Source organism: Hippocampus bargibanti, linkage group LG12 (assembly GCF_051943395.1).
Source record: "Hippocampus bargibanti isolate YZ-2025 linkage group LG12, ASM5194339v1, whole genome shotgun sequence".
Taxonomy (NCBI): Eukaryota; Metazoa; Chordata; class Actinopteri; order Syngnathiformes; family Syngnathidae; genus Hippocampus; species Hippocampus bargibanti.
The window spans coordinates 22,276,047-22,298,549 of record NC_142745.1 but is presented as its reverse complement, the minus strand read 5'-3'; the positions used below and the strand labels follow the sequence as shown (position 1 = coordinate 22,298,549).

Sequence of the window (22,503 nt, the reverse complement as noted above, 5' to 3'; positions counted from 1 at the left end):
AGCAGAGCTGGAGGTAGCAGAGCTGAAGATGTTGAGGTTTTCTTTGGGAGTGACCAGGTTGGATAGGATCAGGAAGGAGTACATTAGAGGGACAACTCATATTAGAGGCTTTGGAACGAGAAAATACCGACACGTTCTCCCGTCCGTAATCATGGGAAATGTGAGATCGCTCCCGAATAAAATGGACGAGCTGGCGGCGCTAACGCGTCACCAGAGGCAGTACAGGGAAGCCAGCTTGCTACTTGTCACGGAGACATGGCTATCGGCAATCACTCGGGACACTCACGCTGAGTTGGATGGCTTCCACGAGCGGACAGAAATGAAGGCAGCGGTAAGCAGAAAGGAGGCGGGATTGCTGTGTTTGTGAATGACAAATGGTGCAACCCTGGGCACATCACGGTCAAGGAAAAACTCTGCACTCGTGACATCGAGCTGCTAGCCGTTAGCCTCCGGCCGCATTACCTGCCGCGGGAATTCTCACATGTTATAGCCGTGACGACGTACATTCCCCCTACAGCAAATGGCGGCGCTGCCTCCGATGCCCTCATCTTCTTCTTTTCCTTTGGGCTTTTCCCCTCAGGGGTCGCCACAGCGAATCAATGTCCTCCATCTATCCCGGTTTTGTGCATCTTCTTCTCTCACACCAGCTACCTTCATGTCCTCTTTGACCACATCCATAAACCTCCTCTTCGGTCTTCTTCTCGGTCTCCTGCCTGGCAGTTCAAGACTCAGCATCCTTCTCCCGATATAGTCACTCTCTCTCCTCTGGACATGTCCAAACCATCTCAGTCTGGCCTCTCTGACTTTTTCTCTAAAGCCTCTAGTATGAGTTGTCCCTCGAATATACTCATTCCTGATCCTATCCAACCTGGTCACTCCCAAAGAAAACCTCAACATCTTCAGCTCTGCTCCCTCCAGCTCTGCTTCCTGTCTTTTCTTCAGTGGCACTGTCTCCAGTCCAAACATCATGGCTGGTTTTATACACATTTCCTTTCATCCTAGCTGAAACCCTTCTATCACACATCACGCCTTACATTTTTCTCCAGCCGCTCCAGCCTGCCTGGACACGCTTCTTCACCTCTTTTCCACACTCACCATTGTCTGGACATTTGACCCCAAGTACAGTAAAGTCTCGATATCTCGATATCGGATATATCGATAGTCCCGGTTATATCGATACTATTTCTATACACGCATGGAGAAAATTACATGCAAACAGGGTCGGATATATCGATAGTCCCGGTTATATCGATATTTTTTCGGACTCCCTTGAATATCGATATAACGAGACTTTACTGTACTTAAAATCCTCCACCTTCTTTATCTCTTCCCCCTGTAGCATCACTCTTGCACTTGGATCCCTCTCAGTCACACACACATATTCCGTCTTGCTGCGACTGATCTTCATTCCTCTCCTTTCCAGGGCATATCTCCACATCTCTAGTTTTTCCGCCACCTGTTCCCCGTTCTCGCTACAGATCACAATGTCATCTGCAAACATCATGGTCCAAGGAGATTCTTGTCTAACATCGTCTGTCAGCCTGTCCATCACCATAGCAAACAAGAAGGGGCTCAGAGCTGACCCCCTGGTGGAGTCCCACCTCCACCTTGAATTCCTCAGTCATACCGACAGCACACCTCACAACTGTCTTACAGTCGTGATACATGTCTGTACCGCTCTGACATACTTTTCCGTCACTCCAGACTTCCTCATGCAATGCCACAGCTCTTCTCTGGGCACCCTGTCATACGCTTTATCCAGATCTACAAAGACACAATGCAATTCCTTCTGACCTTCTCTGTACTTCTCTATCAGCATTCTTAATGCAAACATTGCATCTGTCGTACTCTTTTTTTGGCATGAAGCCATACTGCTGCTCACAAATCTTCACTTCTGCTCTTAGTCTCGCTTCAACTACTCTTTCCCAGAGTTTCGTTGTATGGCTCATCAACTTTATTCCTCTGTAATTAGTACAACTCTGCACATCTCCTTTGTTCTTAAAAATGGGCACGAGTACACTTTGTCTCCATTCTTCAGGCATGTGTTCACCATCTAAGATCTTGTTGAAGAACCCAGTCAGGAACACCACCGCCACCTCTCTAAGACACTTCCATACCTCGATTGGTAAATCATCAGGCCCGAGTGCCTTTCCCCCCTTCATCCTCTTCAGCGCCCTCCTCACTTCATCCTTGCTAATGCTTGCTACGTCTTGGTCCACAACAGTCACGTCTTCTACTCTTTGTTCCTTCTCATGTTCCTCATTCATCAATTCTTCAAAGTACTCTTTCTGTCTTGCCATCACACAATTGGCACCTGGTAATTACCATCTCTATCATTAGTCACCCGAACCTGCTGCATGTCCTTACCATCTTTGACTCTCTGTCTCGCCAGCCTGTCAAGTTCAGTCTCACCTTCCTTGCTGTCCAGCCGAGCATACAAGTCATCGTAGGCCTCTTGTTTAGCCTCTGCCACCTTTACTTTAACCGTGCGCTGCATCTCCTTGTACTGCTGTCTACTCTCGTCCGTCCTCTCAGTGTCCCACGTCTTCTTTGCTAACCTCTTTCTCTGTATACACTCCTGCACCTCCCCATTCCACCACCAAGTCTCCTTATCTACCTTTCTTCCACTCGATACACCAATTACTTTCCGACCTGTGTCTCTGATTATGTTACCTGTAGTTTGCCCACCCACCCAGTGCTTGTCTTACCTCCTTCCTAAATGTCATGCAACACTCTTCCTCTTTCAACTTCCACCATTTTGTCCTCACTTCAGCCTTTGGTTTCTTCATCTTCCTCACTGCCAGCGTCATCCTACAGACCACCAACCTATGCTGTCTGGCTACACTCTCACCAACCACTACTTTGCAGTCACTGATTTCCTTTAGATGGCACCGTTGACACAAAATGTAGTCTACCTGTGTACTTCTGCCTCCACTCTTATAGTCACCCTATGTTCCTGTCTCTTCTGAAAGAAAGTATTCACAATAGCTATTTCCATTCTCTTAGCAAAGTCAACCACCATCTGTCCTTCAGCGTTCCTCATCCAAACCTGCCCATCACCTCCTCATCATCTTTGTTTCCCGCGCCAACATGTCCATTGAAGTCTCCACCAATTACACCCTCTCACTTCTCGGGATGTTCTGTATGACTTCATCAAAGTCCAACCAAAATTTCTCCTTCTCCGCCAGCTCACATCCTACTTGTGGGGCATACCCACAAACAACATTGAACATCACACCTTCAATTTCTAGCTTCAGACTCATCATTCTATCTGATACTCTTTTTACTTCTAAGACATTCCTAACAAACTCCTCTTTTAAGATAACCCCAACTCCATTTCTCTTTCTGTCTTCACCATGATAGAACAACTTAAACCCTGACCCTAAGCTTCTAGCCTTGCTCCCTTTCCACCTGGTCTCCTGGACACACAGTATGTCTACCTTCCTTCTCTGCATCATGTCAACCAGCTCTCGACCTTTACCTGTCATTGTTCCTACATTCAAGGTTCCTACTCTTAGTTCTATACTCTTGGCGTTCCATTTCTCTCTTTTCCTCTGGGTACACCTACCTCCTCTCCCTCCTTCCTCCGATGCCCTCATGACTGTTGTAAACAAGCTGCAAACCCAGTCCCCCAACGCCTTGTTCATCATCTCAGGGGACTTCAATCATGTTTCCCTGAAATCCTCCCTCCCAACATTCACACAGTATGTAACTTGTGCCACTAGAGACAATAACATATTGAACTTATTTTATTCAAATGCCAAAGATGCGTACACACCCTCCCCCCTCTCGGAAGAGCAGACCACAATATGGTTTATCTCCTGTGTACAAACCCCTTGTCCAGAGGTAACCAGCTGTGACCCGCACGGTCAGAAGATGGTCCACAGAAGCTGAAGAAGCTCTGCGGGACTGTTTTGACTCGACCAGGTGGCAGCTCTTCACTGAGATTCACGGGGAGTACATTGATTCACTCACGACACCATCACAGACTACATAAACTGTTGTGAACAAAACACCGTACCCACCAGGACTGCTGTGTTTTTCCAACAACAAACCATGGATTAATCCCGACATAAAAGTCCTCTTGAAGGAAAAGAAAATGGCTTTTGTGTCGGGCAACAGAGAGGAACTGAAGGCCGTGCAGATCCAACTGAGGAGGAAGATCAGAGAGGGGAAGAAGGCCTACAGGATGAAAATGGAGGAGCAGCTGCAAGCCAGCAATGTCGCTGGTATCTGGAAGGGCCTGAAAAACATCTCAGGCCACAAAAGCCCAGTGACATTGAACGAAAAAGACAATGACTGGGTAGATGAACTCAACCGCTTTTTCAATCGGTTTGACAAGTCGCCAGCCGCCCCCGGCCCACCGTCAACTTCACCTGTAGCTGCACCTGCACTAACTCTCACTGTGGCCTTACCCTCCCTGCCCCCTCTCACGACCAGCTTTCCACAACCAACATCTGCCCTCCCAACCGTTGCCACACCCTCAGCCGCCACTCTGCCTCCTGGTTCCTGCCTGTCTGTCACAACTGCGCAGGTGAGGAACCAACTGAGGATGCAGGTGAGGAAGGCAGCAGGTCCGGATGACATCAGTTCCCGACTCCTCAAGACCTGCTCCGACCAGCTGTGTGTCATTGTCCAGCACTTGTTCAACCTGAGCCTGAAACTGGGCAGAGTTCCACAGCTGTGGAAAATGTCATGGCTGGTCCCAGTGCTCAAGATTGCCAACCCAAAGGAGCTCAACAACTACAGACCGGTGGCGCTGGCGTCTTACCTGATGAAGACGCTGGAGAGACTCGTCCTGGCAAGCTCATCGCTGGACCCGCTACAGTTTGCCTACCAGCCCAGCATGGGTGTGGAGAATGCCATCATCTATCTCCTCCACTCGGCGTTGCTGCACCTGGGGAATGCTGGGAGCGCGGTGAAGATCACATTCTTCGATTTCTCCAGTGCCTTCAACACCATCCAGCCAAATCTACTGGGGGACAAGCTGCGGCATGCCGGAGTCGACCGTCACCTCACATCCTGGATTACAGATTACCTCACAAACAGGCCACAGTAGGTGAGGGTAAAGAACTGTGAGTTGGACAGGCTTCTCTGCAGCACCGGAGCGCCACAGGGGACAGTCCTGGCTCCATTCCTGTTCACCCTCTACACCTCGGACTTCAACTACAACACCCCAACCTGCCACCTTCAGAGGTTCTCTGACGACTCAGCTATTGTCGGCCTCATTACAGAGGGAGACGATAGGGAGTACAGGGGACTGACAAAGGACTTTGTGGACTGGTGCCAGCAGAATCACCTCCAGATCAACACCGGGAAAACCAAGTAGCTGGTGGTGGACTTCTGCAGGAAACAATCCTCACCTGCACCGTTGAACATCCAGGGTTTGGACATTGAGAGGGTGACCTCCTATAAGTACCTGGGTGTTACTCTCAACAATAAACTGGACTGGACTACAAACACGGATGCCCTAATCAAAAAGGGACAGAGTCGCCTCTTCCTCCTCAGGAAACTGAGGTCTTTTGGAGTTCAGGGGTCACTCCTAAAGACTTTCTATGACTCTGTGGTGGCCTCAGCCATCCACTATGGAATTATCTGCTGGTCAGGCAGCAACACCACCTGGGACAGAAAAAGACTGGAACACCTTGTCAAGAGGGCCAGTTCTGTCCTGTGCTGCTCGCTGGACTCTCTGGAGGAGGTGTGCAACAGACGGACGCTAGCTAAACTAAAAGCTATTATGGACAGCCCCTCCCACACCCTCCTGCCCACCCTGACAGCACTGGGTAGCTCCTTTAGCCAGAGATTATTACACCCGCGCTGCAAGAAGGAGAGGTACCGCCGCTCGTTCCTACCGACTGCTGTCAGGCTTTGCAATTCTCAGTGATCACATGTGAGGAAAAAAATAAAAAACTGCACACTTGTATATATGGGTTGATGCAATATGTCAATGTGCCTTTCTTGATACTTAATAATAATAATACATTTTATTTCAAGCGCCTTTCAAAACACCCAAGGACACTTCACAATAAAAACAATAAAACAAAGCACATAACAATAAAACCGTAAGTAAAATGATACATAATAAAATAGCAGATAGAACTATACATTGAAAGCAATTTTAAACAAGTGGGTTTTGAGGTGAGCCTTGAAAATAGGGAGGGAGTCAATATTACGGATGTTGGGTGGAAGAGAATTCCAGAGTTTGGGAGCAGAGCGGCTGAAAGCTCTGCATCCCATCGTGGTGAGACGGGCAGAGGGCACATAGAGGTGAAGGGAGGATGAGGATCTGAGGGACCGAGAGGGAACAGATATTTGAAGCAGGTCAGAAAGATAGGGAGGGGCAAGGTTATGGATGGCTTTGACTTGCACTATGTACAGTTTTTTTTATGAAACAGTTTTGCACATTAACATTTGCACAGTATACAGTTGACAGTTTTATTTTGTTTTGCTCAGAATATTTTGTTTTCTATCCTTTCACCCCCACCCCATCCCCTTTCAATTGCTGCTGTGGACTGCAAATTTCCCCATTGTGGGACAAATAAAGGTTTTTCTAATTCTGATTCTGGAGAGAAAGTCAGAGAGGCCAGACTGAGATGGTTTGGACATGTCCAGAGGAGAGAGAGTGATTGTCCACAACATTCTGGACAATGTTTTCACCACACACAAAGGAGCGTACAAAGCCTACCCCCTCCCCCACCTAGGAGCTTCGGACCACTCCACTATCATGTTAATGCCCGCATACAGGCCACTGGTCAAAGTCGTCAAACCAGTCAAGAAGCAGATAAGGGTCTGGCCTGATGGGTTGTCAGAGGCACTCAAAGACTGCTTCTCCAACACCGACTGGAATATGTTCAGACAAGCGGCCACCTACAACAACACCACAGACCTCCAAGAGTACAAAGACTCTGTTACCTCCTACATGAGGAAGTGCATGGATGACGTGACTGTCACCAGATCTGTCACCATCCGGGCCAACCAGAAGCCATGGCTTAGGGCTCGGAACGCTGCCTACAAAGCTGGCGATGAGCTAGGCCTGAGGACAGCCAGGGCTAACCTGTCACGCGGCATCAGGATGGCCAAGAGACAGCACTCAAGGAGGATCGCCAACCATTTCAGAGACAGCAGAGACACCAGGAACATGTGGCGTGGGATACAGACCATCACAGACTACAAGCCCTCTCCACAGACCTGCGAGAACTCCACCACTCTGCTGAACCAGCTGAATGACTTCTTCGCCCGCTTTGAGGCAGACAACAGCACTCCAGCACATCAGACCCCACCACCTCCCGGCGACCAGGTGCCGACATTGTCCCAGGACAGCGTGAGGCGATCCCTCAGAAGGACCAATGCACGCAAAGCCCCAGGTCCCGACGGCATTCCTGGCCGTGTTCTGAGAGACTGCGCTGTGGAGCTCACAGATGTCTTAACGGACATCTTCAACACCTCCCTGAGCCAGGCTGTTGTGCCCACGTGCCTCAAAGCCACCACCATCATTCCGGTCCCTAAGAAGTCGTCCCCCACCTGCCACAATGACTACCGCCTGGTCGCACTCACTCCCATCCTCATGCAGCGCTTCCAGCGGCTAGTTATGAACCACATCAATGCTGCCCTCAACCCCCAACCATGACCCTTTCCAGTTTGCATATCAGCCCAACCGCTCGACCGGTGATGCCATCTCCACTGCTCTCCATACAGCGCTCACCCACCTGGAGACCAGAGACTCCTACGTCAGAATGCTGTTCATCGACTTCAGCTCAGCATTCAACACAATCATCCCCCAACAGCTCACAGACAAACTGAGCAAACTGGGGATCAGCACCTCCCTGTGCAACTGGCTGCTGGACTTCCTGACGGGGAGACCACAGGCAGTCAGAGTTGGAAACAACACTTCCAGCACCATCACGCTGAACACAGGGGACCCCCAGGGGTGTGTGCTGAGCCCCCTCCTTTTCACTCTGCTCACGCATGGCTGCTCACCATCATCACCCAGCTCCACCCTTTCATAAAGTTTGCGGATGACACATCTGTGTTGGGCCTCATCAACAACGATGAGGAGACAGCCTATAGGGACGAGGTCAGCCGCCTGGCCACGTGGTGCAACGACAACAATCTCCGTCTGAATGTGGAGAAGACGAAGGAGATTGTTGTGGACTTCAGGAGAGTGCGCCCCCAGCATGCTCCACTAACCATCGACGGTGCTGAAGTGGAGAGAGTGAGCAGCACCAAGTTCCTGGGAGTGCACATATCCGAAGACCTGTCCTGGAGCCACAACACGGCATCAATCACCAAGACATCCCACCAGCGCATGTACTTCCACCGCAAGCTTAAAAGAGTTGGAGCCCCGACCCCCATCACGACCTCCTTCTACCGCGGTACCATCGAGAGCATCCTGACCAGCTGAATCACCGTGTGGTACGGCGCCTGCACCGTGTCCTGCCGTAAGACTCTGCAGCGCATCGTGAGGACAGCTGAAAAGATCATCGGTGTCTCTCTTCCCCCCCTTCAGGAGATTTACAACACCTGCCTCACCCACAGAGCCATCAGGTTCGCTGGTGATCCCACCCACCCCTCCCACAGCCTCTTCAGCCTGCTGCCATCGGGTAGGAGACTGCGGAGTCTCCGAGCCAAGACCAGCAGGCTCAAGGACAGTTTCTGCCACCAGGCAGTCCGGAGACTCAACTCCCTCCCAGCCCTGCCCACCCTACCGCTTCCCACTGCCACACTCACCGAACTCTGAGTACACGCTACATGCTGTACTATCATCCTGGACTCTATTTTTTTGTTCTTTCATTTTTTTTCTGCAAGACCTCACTTCAAACCTTTCTTGTTTGTATTTGCATTACTCCATTACGTCACTTTATATACGTCACTTCCTCACTTTACATATGTCACTACCTCACTTTACATTCAGAAATTACATGTATTGTCTGTTGTCAATTGTATGTCTTTTTAGCCACATTATAAGTGCCTTGCATGTCTTGCACGCTGGGTCCGAGACGACATTAATTTTAATTTACGTAATTTTGTTTTTCTACTTTCATTCCTTTCATCACTTTGCTGCTGTGAAATGTAAATTTCTCCACTGTGAGACTAATAAAGGCATATCCAATCCAATCCAATCTGTGCTGTATGTCATGCATATTAGCATATTTGACAATAAAGGTGACTTTGGATATATCGGGAGAAGGATGCTGAGCCATGAACTGCCAGGCAGGAGACCGAGAGGAAGGCCGAAGAGGAGCTTTATGGATGTGGTCAACGAGGACATGAAGGTAGCTGGTGTGACAGAAGAGGATGCACAAAACCGGGATAGTTGGAGGACATTGATTCGCTATGGCGACCCCTGAAGGGAAAAGCCGAAAGGAAAAGAAGAAGAAGAGTTAGTGGATGCTAACTTTGACTTTCCCTGTGGTTACTCTGGTCTGATGATCATCTGTCACTCATTTGCTTTTAATATTAATAATGCTATCATACCAACTAGTAAAAAATTCAACAATTGAATAATAATAACAGCATAATGTGATCACATTTGTCCACCTGTCTACCCTTACACCCCCCCCCCCCCTTCTCCATGCTGCTGCGTGTCTGTAATTGTCCCCTCCCTCCTCTACCACGGATATCAACCAATCACATGCAACTTTACCCGACGACTGGGGGCGGAGAATAGAGGACAAAAAGTAGGCTCCCATTTCCTGCTCCTTGTTAGGAACCGGATCTCTTCGTTCACTTCAGATATCCGGCTCTAAGAACCGGCTCGTTCGCGAACGACACACCGCTATTGACAACTTTGACCCGCCCAACCAAGGATAGGGACATTTCCACACGGCGAATAATAATCCTCATAATAACAATAACAGATTTAATTTATAGGCGCCGTGTTAGGAGACGTCTCTCTTCGTTCAGTTCAGCGATCCCGCTCTAAGAACCGGCTCGTTCGCAAACGAAACATCACTAATACATGCCCAAATGCCTGAAAGTTTGTTGCAGTTCATTGAAATGTTGCCAATCCAAAAGGGCTGCTTACTTTAATGGACAGCAGACACGATATGACTCAACAACCCGAATTGGTGTTATCAGAATAAGAACATCAAAATCAGAAAACCTTTAATTGTTATTATTATTATTATTATTATTATTATTATTATTATTATTTATTATTATTATTATTATTATTATGGAGAACCGGCTTGCTTGCGAACGACACATTACTCGCCACAAGTGACAAGCGCATTCTGGCCAGAGCTAACACTTTGCATCTTTAGCAAGCTAGATAAGCAAATACATTCTTGATTTTTGAAATTGTGCTTTTGTTAACCCACCATGGCTGAAGGAGAAGAAACGGATTTGGTTGCAGATTTCCTGTTAAAGCCATTTTCAAGACGGACTATTATTATTATTATTAATAATAATAATATAATAAATCTTGTTCTTTTCCTTTCGGCCCTTCCCTTCAAGGGTTCGCCGCAGCAAATCAGTGTCCTCCAGCTTTAGAGGTTTGATCCGCAAGTTTGTTTTGACCTAGCTTTTACGTCGGATGCCCTTCCTGACACAACCATCTGTATTTATCCGGGCTTGGGACCGGAATACATATGTCCCTTAAGTAAAATACAATGGCATATAAAATATAAATATACGTAGAAACAGAATGGGGGGCTTTATTCCCTGCGTTTCGATAAACCGCTCTACACTCCAATCCAATAGGGGGCAGAAGGACCAAACGTTGAACTGCCAAGAAGAAGACGCGGGGGACGACGAGGAGGAGGACGAAGAAGAAAACGAGGAAGAGGATGCCGGAAATGTCTTGGTCAGCTGTTATGGGAGGACTTGACGGCAGTTTTTTTTGAAGGGTTTGCAAAGATCAGCGGATTGTGACAGCAAGGTTGCCAATGGCTGTTAAGTGGAAGGCGAACATTTCTGACTTTTTCCGTAGTCCGTCCCGATTCGTCTCGTTCAAATCGGCGGATGTTTTCCTTGCAGAGTTGCTCCGCGAGCTGCGAGATGACAGAATCAGCAACAATATTAAGGTGCCTTCATGATCAATTACACTGTGATCGATCGCGGCTACTTTACCCTCATCTCTTCCAAACGCGATCAAGGCAAATGTACACTATGATGATGATGATGATGATATTATTATTATTATTTATTTTATTATTATTATAAATGCTAATGACGATAGAGAATAATCAAACTCAAAGTCAGCTTTATTGTCAAATATGCTAATATGCATGACATACAGCACAGATGAAATTACTGTCGTCTCGGACCCAGCATGCAAGGCACTTATAATGACTTTAGCAAACATAATAAACATCAATTTATATGTGTATATTTACTGTAGTAACGCTGAAAAGGTTTCTTCAGCTGTCACCTGTACTCTGAAGGTGTCGGACGTTTTGCTTCTTATCCAAGAGGCTTCGTCAGTGAACTAAAATTTGCTGGTAGTTTTGTATTGTCAAACTAAGTCATGCATTTTATTCAATACATTGTAAAAATGAAAATTGTAAAGAGCAATACATTGGGGAGACAAAAGAAATTCTCAAAAAAGGACTTGATCAACATGGGAAGGATAATACTAGTGGTCCTCAATCTGCAGTACATATGCACCTAAAAGCTAGCAACCACCCATTTGACGACAGTGAGGTTAAAATATGAGCGAAAGAAAAGGAAGGAGTGTCAAAGGAGCTATGTTCATAAAACAGCAAAACCCTTCACTAAATTGCCATGAGGGTGAGGTTCGATTTGGATTGTTCCTACAACCGTCTTCTTAGGCAAAATAGGCTTCGTTATGCTAATGGAGTGACACCAGTTCAAAGGGAGCAATCAGGCTAGTCGTAGACCCCAATCATAGCAGAGTCTGGCACCGCCACGTCTGGACAGTAGGGATGTAGAAATATATATATATATATATATATATATATATATATATATATATATATATATATATATATATATATATATATATATATGGGGCCTAAACTACCAGCAAAAGATTTTGATTCGCTGACGAAGCCTCTTGGATAAGAAGCAAAACGTCCGACACCAAAACGTCTGACACCTTGAAAGAAGTACAGATGACGGCTGAAGAAACCTTCTCATCGATGGACCACTCCTGTACCACTGAGAGCTTACACAGACATTTCTCAACTAAGCTCGCTTTCTATCTGTGACATTCAGTGTATTAGCTTCTAACTATCGAGCTAGCTAGCTATATAACTATCAAGGTGTCTGGATATCTAGCTAGCTATTTGTTGGCTATCTACTAACTATCTACTAGCTGTTTAGCTAGCTTTCTACCTATTTACTTCCGGGTTGAGTGAACGCTGGCCTGTGTGGCTGCCGCTGCTCACCCACAGAAACGTATCCTGTGACTGTAAATTGACCTCGAGAGTTGTTTGTTTCTGGCCCGTCTCAGGTGTCCCTGCTGTCCCCACTATGCGAGCAAGCCTCCCTCCTGTGTCCTACTGCGTCCATCGGAGAAGAAACAGTCCTGGAGCTCCTGTCGGTGTTTGCCCAGTGCCCGTCGACGTGGCTTGAATTCCGCACTTCCCTCCTCATCACCCTGACCTCCGTCCTGGTCTGTAGCTCTTGCGTGAGCCACAAAATCCAAGCCTGCGTGGACTTCCTGGATCTGCTCCTTCAGCTGGTGCAGGACACGTCCAACTTTGACGGTGACGGCGTTCTTCTCTTGAGAGCAATGGCGTGCGAATGTCTCCAGGAGCTGGAGACTTGCTGTTCCGGGCTTCTTTCTCAGCGCCTTGAGCTCATTGGCGGCCTTTGGACCAAAGAAACCTCCAAGCTTCATCAGGCATATGCGCGACTAAATACGCTGGTGTTGAAAAATGCTGTTTATCAGCTCGCCATTGATCCTGGATCGGGTGATGATTATTTAAAATTACTGCTGGGGGAATGTACAATCGCCAACTGGGAAGCAGACCAGAGATCAGTGGACCAAGTGGATCAAGACTCGGCCATCTTCTCGTCCCTGATCACGGGCCATGCAGGCCCGGTGCCTCTTGTTCAGACTGGGCGAGACTGCAAAGATTTGCGCTCGGTCCTGTCGACCGCTCTGGAACATTCTTTCCTTCTCACTCCGCTGTGTCAAGCGGCCGTTCTGCACACCATGATGGAGGTGGTCACCATGGTTCCCGTTCTTCGCCCGTCCATATTTAGAGCGCAACTTCTGCGCATATTTGGAACCAGCCAGGTTTGTATTCTTTGCTTAGCAACTCACGATTACATGTAAAGTGATAGCTTGGCTTACGAACGCTTTAGCTAACCAACTTTTCGCCTTACGAACGTTAAATTCGCAAGAATATTCACTTGGCATACAAACTATTTTTCGGGATACACACGGAGCGCCACAATGAGTGATGTGTCATTCACGAACGAGCCCCTTCTCTTAACAAGGAAATGGCAGCGGACTTGTTTTTGTCCTATATTCCCCGCCCTCAGTATTCGGATAAAGCCGCACGTGATTGGTCAAGAACACAGCAGTGAGGGGGGGAGGGGTTACAGAAACACAGAGCTGCACATGAAAATAGATAGGCAGACAACAGAGAGAGAGTGAGAAAATGAATAGAAAACAGTGAAATTTGGACTCGTTTAAACTTTATTGATAGTTCAAAGGCTAGTCTCGAGTCTAGACTGCAAGGTTAAAATACCACATCACTCAGGCTCCACAAATAAACCGCACAAGCCATCTGTACAATTTGAAGAGAAAGGTCAAGCAAGGGAACCAGCTATGACTGAACTTTCTGGTGCGTCTGCCTGCATCTGTTGCTGTTGCGATATCACAACTTCTAAGATGTACAACCCAGAGCTCCTTGAGATACTTTATGCAAAAAGCTATCCATTCCATCAACGACCATCACAAAGGTAAATAAAACGACTTTATTATAAAGTACAGTTTATTTCTTTAATTACAATAAAATAGCACATTTATTATACAAAAAATAAGGTAGACTTTGTGGAGTTTTAAGGCGATTTAGGAGAAAATGATGTTTTATGGGACCTGGAAATGGATTATTCTCAGTTTAATGGTTTCCTGTGGGAAATTAACGTTTGGAATACACACTTTTCGCCTTACACACACTTTCTGGGAACCAATTAAGTTCGTAAGCCAAGGTATCACTGTAGTATATTAGTCCCATATTTTTCTGGTGTATAAGGCGCACTCCCAATCAATAATCTATTTTCACACTTTTTCCAAATATAAGGTGCAACTTCAATGAATGAAAAACGTTTTCCAAATATAATATTAAGTGTTCCAAGTATAAGTTACAGCACATTATAAGGCGCTACAGTCGATCGAGGCTTGGGTGACGCACGACTTCTTCTACGAAGTCGGTGGTTGCTGACAGTAGTTGCCAGACTTCAATATGACTTCACATATAAGCCGCAGCGGTCGGTGTATAATATAATAATAATAATAATAATAATAATAATAATAATCCATTTCATTTACAAGCACCTTTCAAAACTCTCAAGATCACTTTACAGTCACAGGATCGGTTTTTCTGCGGGTGAGCAGCGGCAACCACATGCGCCATCATTCACTCAACCCGGAAGTAACTATAATAGATAGAAAGCTAGTTAGCTAGCTAACAGATAGCTAGTAGATACCCAGCTAGACAAGCTAGATAAATAGCTAGCTAGACAGCCATATAGCTAATTTATAGCCAGATAGCTAGCCAGACAGCGAATAGATAGCCAGCCAGGTAGCTAGCTAATAGATAGCAAATAGATAGTCAGCTAGGTAGCTAGCTAGATAGCAAATGGATAGCAAATAGATAGCCAGGTAGCTAGCTGGCTAATAGATCGCAAATAGATAGTAAATATATAGCTAGGTAGCTAGCTAGATAGCAATCAGATAGCCAGCTAGGTAGCTAGCTAATAGATAGCTAATAGATAGCAAATAGATAGCCAGTTAGTATAAGGTCATCTTTGGAAGAAAATCAAGGCTTTTGGGTGCTCCTTATACATGGAAAAATACGGTGTGTTTGTATCTAGTTGTCATTTTTGAATCCACAAACAGTTTGCAATTGAGAAGGTGCACACTGAGCATCTGTTGGGTTTGCTCTTGAAGTTGAAGGCGATTTTTTTTTTTTGTGTATCAGATTAGCCTTGTTCATAGCACTCTGCTGCTCAAGTGCGCCTTCACCGACAGCCTGTTCAGCGCCGCCGACGAAGCTTTGATCCTAAGGCGCTTGCTTCTTCTCTCCCAGCATGCACTGCTCAGTCAAGCCGAGAAGCTCTTCTTCTTGGACTACCTGTTGCATTTTCCCGAGAACAGGCCCATCACCTGCGGGAATAGCGAAAGTCCACCCGTGCTGCTAACGTCCCAATTAGCCAACACGCTAGCGCCCACCCTCCTCCACGATCCGGCCACCATGCTGGCCCGCTTCAATCTGCTGTTGCTGGTGTGCCAGGAGGAGGGCGACGAAGACCGGACTGCGGTCTACCTGGCGGACCACCTGGGGTCGCTGCTGCACATCCTGAGCCGAGGACACCGTGGCCGGATTGCCGCCGCCTTTTTCAGGGCGGTTTTCCTTTTCCTTCTTGCGTTTAGTCACATTGAGAAACATGCGAGGTGCGTTGCCCAGAACCTCTGCACGCTTTACCGTCACCAAAGCCACTTAGCTCCTCAGATCCTCAACCTGGCCGAGGAAAGTGGTCCCTTATTCCTGGAACGCAATTGGTCCGTCAGACTGTGCCGGGCTCTGCAGAGCGTTATCGTTGATGCGCCTCCTGCTCACTTGACCCTCCCGGATCTGGCTTGGCACCTGAAGGTGCTGGCTCGGGTGGCGGAAGAAGGGCAGATCCCCCAGCAGGCCACACTGCGGCTCCTTTCCCAGGTGGTCTTCACACCTTCCGTGTGCCGGACCGGCGACTGGCGTCTGGGAAGCGGCGTGCTGCAGCTCTGCCGGCGCTTGATGACCCATCCCGGACTGGATTGGTTTTTGGTCTCTCTGGCCGACATCCTGCAGCATCTGATCTGTTACTACGGCGACGCAGACATTCAAGATAGGGCTGGACTGTATTACAGCCTCTTGACTAACCTCTCCAAAGACAAACTGACTGGGGTCCTCCAACAGGATTTGAGGGAGGACGGCCAAAACGTCAAAAACTCGCTGTCCTGCATCATGGCAGACACAGAGGCGTTGACCATTCACCGGACGGAAACGGACATTTTTCAGCTGGTTGAGTTGAAATGTCCCAAACATCAGGTTCTGGAAACAGAGACGGTTCCGCAAAGTGAACAGTGCCTTGGTGAGGCGCAGGGCGGCCGAGGACTGGAAGCCTACAGGGCCCAGTTCCAAGACTCCAGCTTTGGTTCACAGATGACTTTGTACTACCAGCTCAAGCAGACCACGCACCAACTCTCTGGCTTGGACGTGGTCTTCAGCATACACCTGCACTTTGTCTTGAGGGATAACGCTGACCAAGAACTCTGCGACTTCCAGGTGCCCTATTTTAGTCGAACGAGCCCTTTCCCTGTGGTCAAGTTGGTCTTGAAGCCCAGGTGGCCTGTCCCCGTCACGGTCAGCTGCAGCGCCATCTTCAACACCGTCAATGGCCTTTCCTGCTATACTTTGCTGCCGGACATTCACATTAGATTCCAGCAAGCCTTTCTGCCGTTGGCTGTTCCCACCACTTGGGGATCAGATCTCAAATGGTGCGTTTTCAAGGAACTTTGGGATGAAATTCATCTGGAGGAGAGAGCAGATGAGGCTACCAGCCTGTTTTGTGGCCAGTTGCGAGAGGAAGAACTGGGCGCCATTGTGGAAAAACACTTGCGTCCGTTCGTAATATCCGAGTCGGCCGATAAAGCGGAATTGAAATGTGTTTTTTTCATTCCGCCGCAATTTCACATCCTGATGAAAATCATCGCAGAAGAGGATGTTGTCCAGTTCAACATTGTGACCGATAACTGGCGGCTGCTGCCTCACTTGGGTTCTTTCCTTGGGAACCTTTTCACGTCTTTGCCTGAAAAGGTGAAGCTGTGAAATCACATATTTTGTGCCACCATTGCATTTTCTTCAATAAACTGCTGATGAAACCAGATGATGTGCTTTCACGTTTGGAATTAGAATCAGTGTCTGAAACTCCTGAGAAAAAGTTAGCGGACACCAGTGCAGACAACTCTGAAAAGTTGCCTGCCATGAAGTTGCCTGTCCCATTTTTCACAACTTGAAACACAATAAGACGACTAATTGCAAAAAAAATCATTGTTGCATAGGATTAAGGATTTTTTTTTCATAAAGTATGTCTTCTCATCTTCTTTTCCTTTCGGCTTTTCCCCGCAGGGGTCGGCACAGCGAATCAATATCCTTCATCTAACCCGGTTTTGAGCTCTTCTCTCACACCAGCTACCTTCATGTCCTCTTTGACCACATCCATAAACCTCCTCTTCGGTCTTCCAATCGGTCTCCTGCCTGGCAGTTCAAGGCTCAGCATCCTTCTGCCGATATAGTCACTCTCTCTCCTCTGGATATGTCCAAACCATCTCAGTCTGGCCTCTCTGACTTTCTCTCCAAAGCTTCTAATATGAGTTGTCCCTCTAATGTACTCATTCCTGGTCACTCCCAAAGAAAACCTCAACATCTTCAGCTGTGCTACCTCCAGCTCTGCTTCCTGTCTTTTCTTCAGTGGCACTGTCTCCAGTCCAAACATCAGGGCTGGTCTCACCACTGTTTTATACACTTTTCCTTTCATCCTAGCTGAAACCCTTCTATCACACATCACACCTGACATTTTTCTCCAGCCGTTCCAGCCTGCCTGAACACGCTTCTTCACCTCTTTTGCACAATCTCCATTGCTCTGGACAGTTGACCCCAAGTACCTAAAATCCTCCACCTTCTTTCGCTCTTCTCCCTGTAGCATCACTCTTGCACTTGGATCCCTCACATTCACACACACATATTCCGTCTTGCTGCGACTGATCTTCATTCCTCTCCTTTCCAGGGCATATCTCCACATCTCTAGTTTCTCCGCCACCTGTTCCCCGTTCTCGCTACAGATCACAATGTCATCTGCAAACATCATCGTCCAAGGAGATTCTTGTCTAATATCGTCTGTCAGCCTGTCCATCACCAAAGCAAACAAGAAGGGGCTCAGAGATGACCCCTGGTGGAGTCCCACCTCCACCTTGAATTCCTCAGTCATACCGACAGCACACCTCACAACCGTCTTACAGTCACGATACATGTCTTGCACCGCTCTGACATACTTTTCCGTCACTCCAGACTTCCTCATGCAATGCCACAGCTCTTCTCTGGGCATCCTGTCATACGCTTTCTCCAGATCTACAAAGACACAATGCAATTCCTTCTGACCTTCTCTGTACTTCTCTATCAGCATTCTTCAAGCAAACACTGCATCTGTCGTACTCTTTTTTTTTTTGGCATGAAGCCATACTGCTGCTCACAAATGTTCACTTCTGCTCTTAGTCTCGCTTCAACTACTCTTTCCCAGAGTTTCGTTGTATGACTCATCAACTTTATTCCTCTGTAATTAGTACAACTCTGCACATCTCCTTTGTTCTTAAAAATGGGCACGAGTACACTTTGTCTCCATTCTTCAGGCATGTGTTCACCATCTAAGATCTTGTTGAATAACCCAGTCAGGAACACCACCGCCACCTCTCCAAGACACTTCCATACCTCGATTGGTAAATCATCAGGCCCGAGTGCCTTTCCCCCCTTCAACCTCTTCAGCGCCCTCCTCACTTCATCCTTGCTAATGTTTGCTACGCCTTGGTTCACAACAGTCACGTCTTCTACTCTTTGTTCCTTCTCATTTTCATCATTCATCAATTCTTCAAAGTACTCTTTCCATCTTGCCATCACTCTACTGGCACCTGTTAATACATTGCCATCTCTATCCTTAATCACCCGAACCTGCTGCAGGTCCTTACCTCTGTCTCGCCAGCCTTGCTGTCTAGCCGAGCATACAAGTCATCGTAGGCCTCTTGTTTGGCCTTTGCCACCTTTACTTTAACCGTGCGCTGCATCTCCTTGTACTGCTGTCTACTCTCGTCCGTCCTCTCAGTGTCCCACTTCTTCTTTGCTAACCTCTTTCTCTGTATAGACTCCTGCACCTCCCCATTCCACCACCAAGTCTCCTTATCTACCTTTCTTCCACTCGATACACCAAGTACTTTCCGACCTGTGTCTCTGATTATGTTCGCTTGCCAGTCATCTGTAAGGACCTCTTGCCCACCCAGTGCTTGTCTTACCTCCTTCCTAAATGTCATGCAACACTCTTCCTTTTTCAACTTCCACCATTTTGTCCTCACTTCAGCCTTTGGTTTCTTCATCTTCCTCACTGCCAGCGTCATCCTACACATCACCAACCTATGCTGTCTGGCTACACTCTCACCAACCACTACTTTGCAGTCACTGATTTCCTTTAGATGGCGCCGTTGACACAAAATGTAGTCTACCTGTGTGCTTCTCCTCCACTCTTATAGTCACCCTATGTTCCTGTCTCTCCTGAAAGAAAGTATTCACAATAGCCATTTGCATTCTCTTAGCAAAGTCAACCACCATCTGTCCTTCAGCGTTCCTCATCTGAAGTCCAAACCGGCCCATCTGTCCTCCTCATCATCTTTGTTTCCTGCGCCAACATGTCCATTGAAGTCTCCACCAATGCCAACCCTCTCACTTCTCGGGATGTTCTGTTTGGCTTCATCAAAGTCCAACAAAAAATTCTTCTTCTCCGCCAGCTCACATCCTACTTGTGGGCCATACCCACAAACAACATTGAACATCACACCTTCAATTTCTAGCTTCAGACTCATCATTCTATCTGATACTCTTTTTACTTCTAAGACATTCCTAACAAACTCCTCTTTTAAGATAACCCCAACTCCATTTCTCTTTCTGTCTTCACCATGATAGAACAACTTAAACCCTGACCCTAAGCTTCTAGCCTTGCTCCCCTTCCACCTGGTCTCATGGACACACCTTCCTTCTCTGCATCATGTCAACCAGCTCTCTACCTTTACCTGTCATTGTTCCTACATTCAAAGTTCCTACTCTTAGTTGTATACTCTTGGCGTTGCATTTCTCTCTTTTCCTCCGGGAACACCTCCCTCCTCTCCTTCTTCGACCAACAGTAGTCCATTTTCCACTGGCACCCTGAAGGTCAACAGTAGCAATGGCGGCCGTTGTTAACCCGGGCCTCGACCGATCCGGTATGGGATTCAGAGTTTTTTTTTTTTTTTTATGAAGGATGTAGCTAGCACAAATGCTCCCTTGCTTAATTGATGGTAAATCTCCCTTGCTGATGATTTTTCTCCAGTTGGCGTTTGTCCATACACTGTTGGGCATGTTGCACAATGCAATGTTTGCGTTGCATTGTCTGCTACAAGCCACGTGAACTCCCCTTTCCACCATGCTTTTAATGTACGTTCAATTTCTAAGCGCCTTTCAAAACTCTCAAGGACACTTTCCAGTCACGGGATAATATACGTTTACGTTTTGTAGCGTCATCAATGTTGTTAGCTTCTTTTGAATCTTTCTTCTGGGGCTGAGGTTCTGTGCATCTACTTTGGAAAATGATACGCAAATGCACGACCTTATAACGCTCAGGAAAGTCCAGACGCACGAAGTAGGCATCTTATTGGCTGCCGTGCCGAGTATGCACATTGACAAATGAACTGAAATTCAGAAATTTCCAAACCGAATGTAGATTTCGAAATCGGAATCATTTATTCTGATTTCAAAATCTTCGTTCAAACGTTTGTTTTATTAAATAAAGCAAATTTGATTTGAAAAAAATCACCATGTCAATACTGTTACTGTCAATAAAGCAATTTTACTGAGTCTTTTTTACACATGTCGAAATGTTTCTTGAGATTAAAAAAAATATCTGTATACATGAAAATGTAGCTGAGTATACTGTATATACACACACACACACACACACACACCCAAATGCCTCCAATTTGTTCTTGCAGTCCATTGAAATGTGGTGGTTTGCAATCTTCCAAATAACGGCGTCTTGCCTTACAAAATGGTGACCAATCTTACCTTTTATATAGAGGACGTAATATGAAACAAAACTAACTATTTTTCAGATTAATTTAATGGTATGTAGCCTGGTTCAATCCAAGAACAATGTCTTCTGCTGCTCAGCTGGATCATGAATTGAAGAAAATTGAATAATGACATTTGTTGTTAGCAAAAATAATTTCTCGGGCATTATTGTGCCATCATACGACATCACAACAAAACTAAATTCGGCCAACATTTACTTTCGATAAAGCAATTTTACTGAAATAGTCTTTTTTTATACAAATGTCGAAATATCTGTAGCTATATATGAAAATGGAGCTTTGGATATTGGATATACACACATACACGCCCAAATGCCTCAAAGTTGTTCTTGCAGTGCATTGAAATGTTGCCGATCCAAAATGGGTGCTTACTTTAATGGAGAGCAGACACGATATGACTCAACAACTCAAATTGGTGTTATCAGAATAAGGAAACTTTTAATCGCCCCACAATGGGGAAATGTGTTATTTGTCCCTCATTCCGAAGGTAATAGTGATGTGGCGTTGGCGAATGAGCTGGTTCTGAGAGCCGGATCTCTGAAGTGAACTAAAAGGGCCGATTCCTAACAAGGAGCCGGAAATGGGAACCGACATTTTTTGTCCTCTATTCCCCCGCCCGCGGTCTTCGGTTAAAGCCGCACATGATTGGTTGATATTGGTGGAAGAGGAGGGAGCGGAGAATTACAGACACATGCAGCAGTGAGGAGAAGGTGGGAGAGGGGATGAGGGTAGACAGGTGGACAAATGTTATCACATTATTCGGTTATTATTATTATATTTTTTACTAGTTGGTATGATGGCATTATGAATATGAAAAGCAAATTAGTGACAGCTGATCATCAGACCAGAGTAATCAAAGGGAAAGTCAAAGTTAACATCCACTAACTCTGTGCACATATAAATCAAGCCATATAAATAAAAATATTTGATATAGTGTATTTTTTATATGACTAATTCATTTTTCACAGAAATTCTTGGTAATTAATTTAAGCAACAAAAAACGAGGAGGCATTTAGGAGCCAAAAGTGCCGGATCTTTTTAGTGAGCTGAGCCAAAAGAACCGACTCTCTGAAAAGAGCCGGAATTCCCATCACTATAAGGTAAGACCCTCGAAGGTGGGCTGTTTGAAAGACGAGACGGGGCCGGACCAGAGGCCGACCCCGCCTCTTGACTTCAAGCTTCTCGCCTGCTTGCACTCGGCAAACTAGTGATGGGACTTCCGGCTCCGAGAGCCGGTTCTTTTGGATCGGCTCACTAATAAGAAATGGCTCTTTTGGCTCCCAAATGGCTCTTCAGTTTTTTTCTTGCTTAAATTAACTACCAAAAATTATGTGAAAAACAAATTACAAATGTAAAAAAATACACTATCAAATATTTTATTTATATATATATATATATATATATACAGTAAAGTCTCGTTATATCGATAGTCCCGGTTA

At 46.4% G+C, this 22,503-nt stretch overlaps 1 protein-coding gene across 2 annotated transcripts; it reads left to right on the top strand.

Moving 5' to 3' along the window:
* Positions 1 to 10,762: 10,762 nt before the first annotated feature.
* Positions 10,763 to 17,065, top strand: ap5b1 (adaptor related protein complex 5 subunit beta 1). 2 transcript variants are annotated; one of them, XM_089010335.1, is made up of 3 exons: positions 10,763 to 11,024; positions 12,416 to 13,207; positions 15,228 to 17,065. In XM_089010335.1, the coding sequence occupies exons 1-3, from the start codon at positions 10,887 to 10,889 to the stop codon at positions 17,007 to 17,009; spliced, it is 2,712 nt and encodes a 903-aa protein (XP_088866461.1). In that variant the 5' UTR covers positions 10,763 to 10,886; the 3' UTR covers positions 17,010 to 17,065. The 2 variants fall into 2 exon arrangements, with proteins under 2 accessions (XP_088866461.1, XP_088866460.1); XM_089010334.1 differs by having other exon boundaries at positions 15,120 to 17,065.
* The last annotated feature ends 5,438 nt before the right edge of the window (positions 17,066 to 22,503 follow it).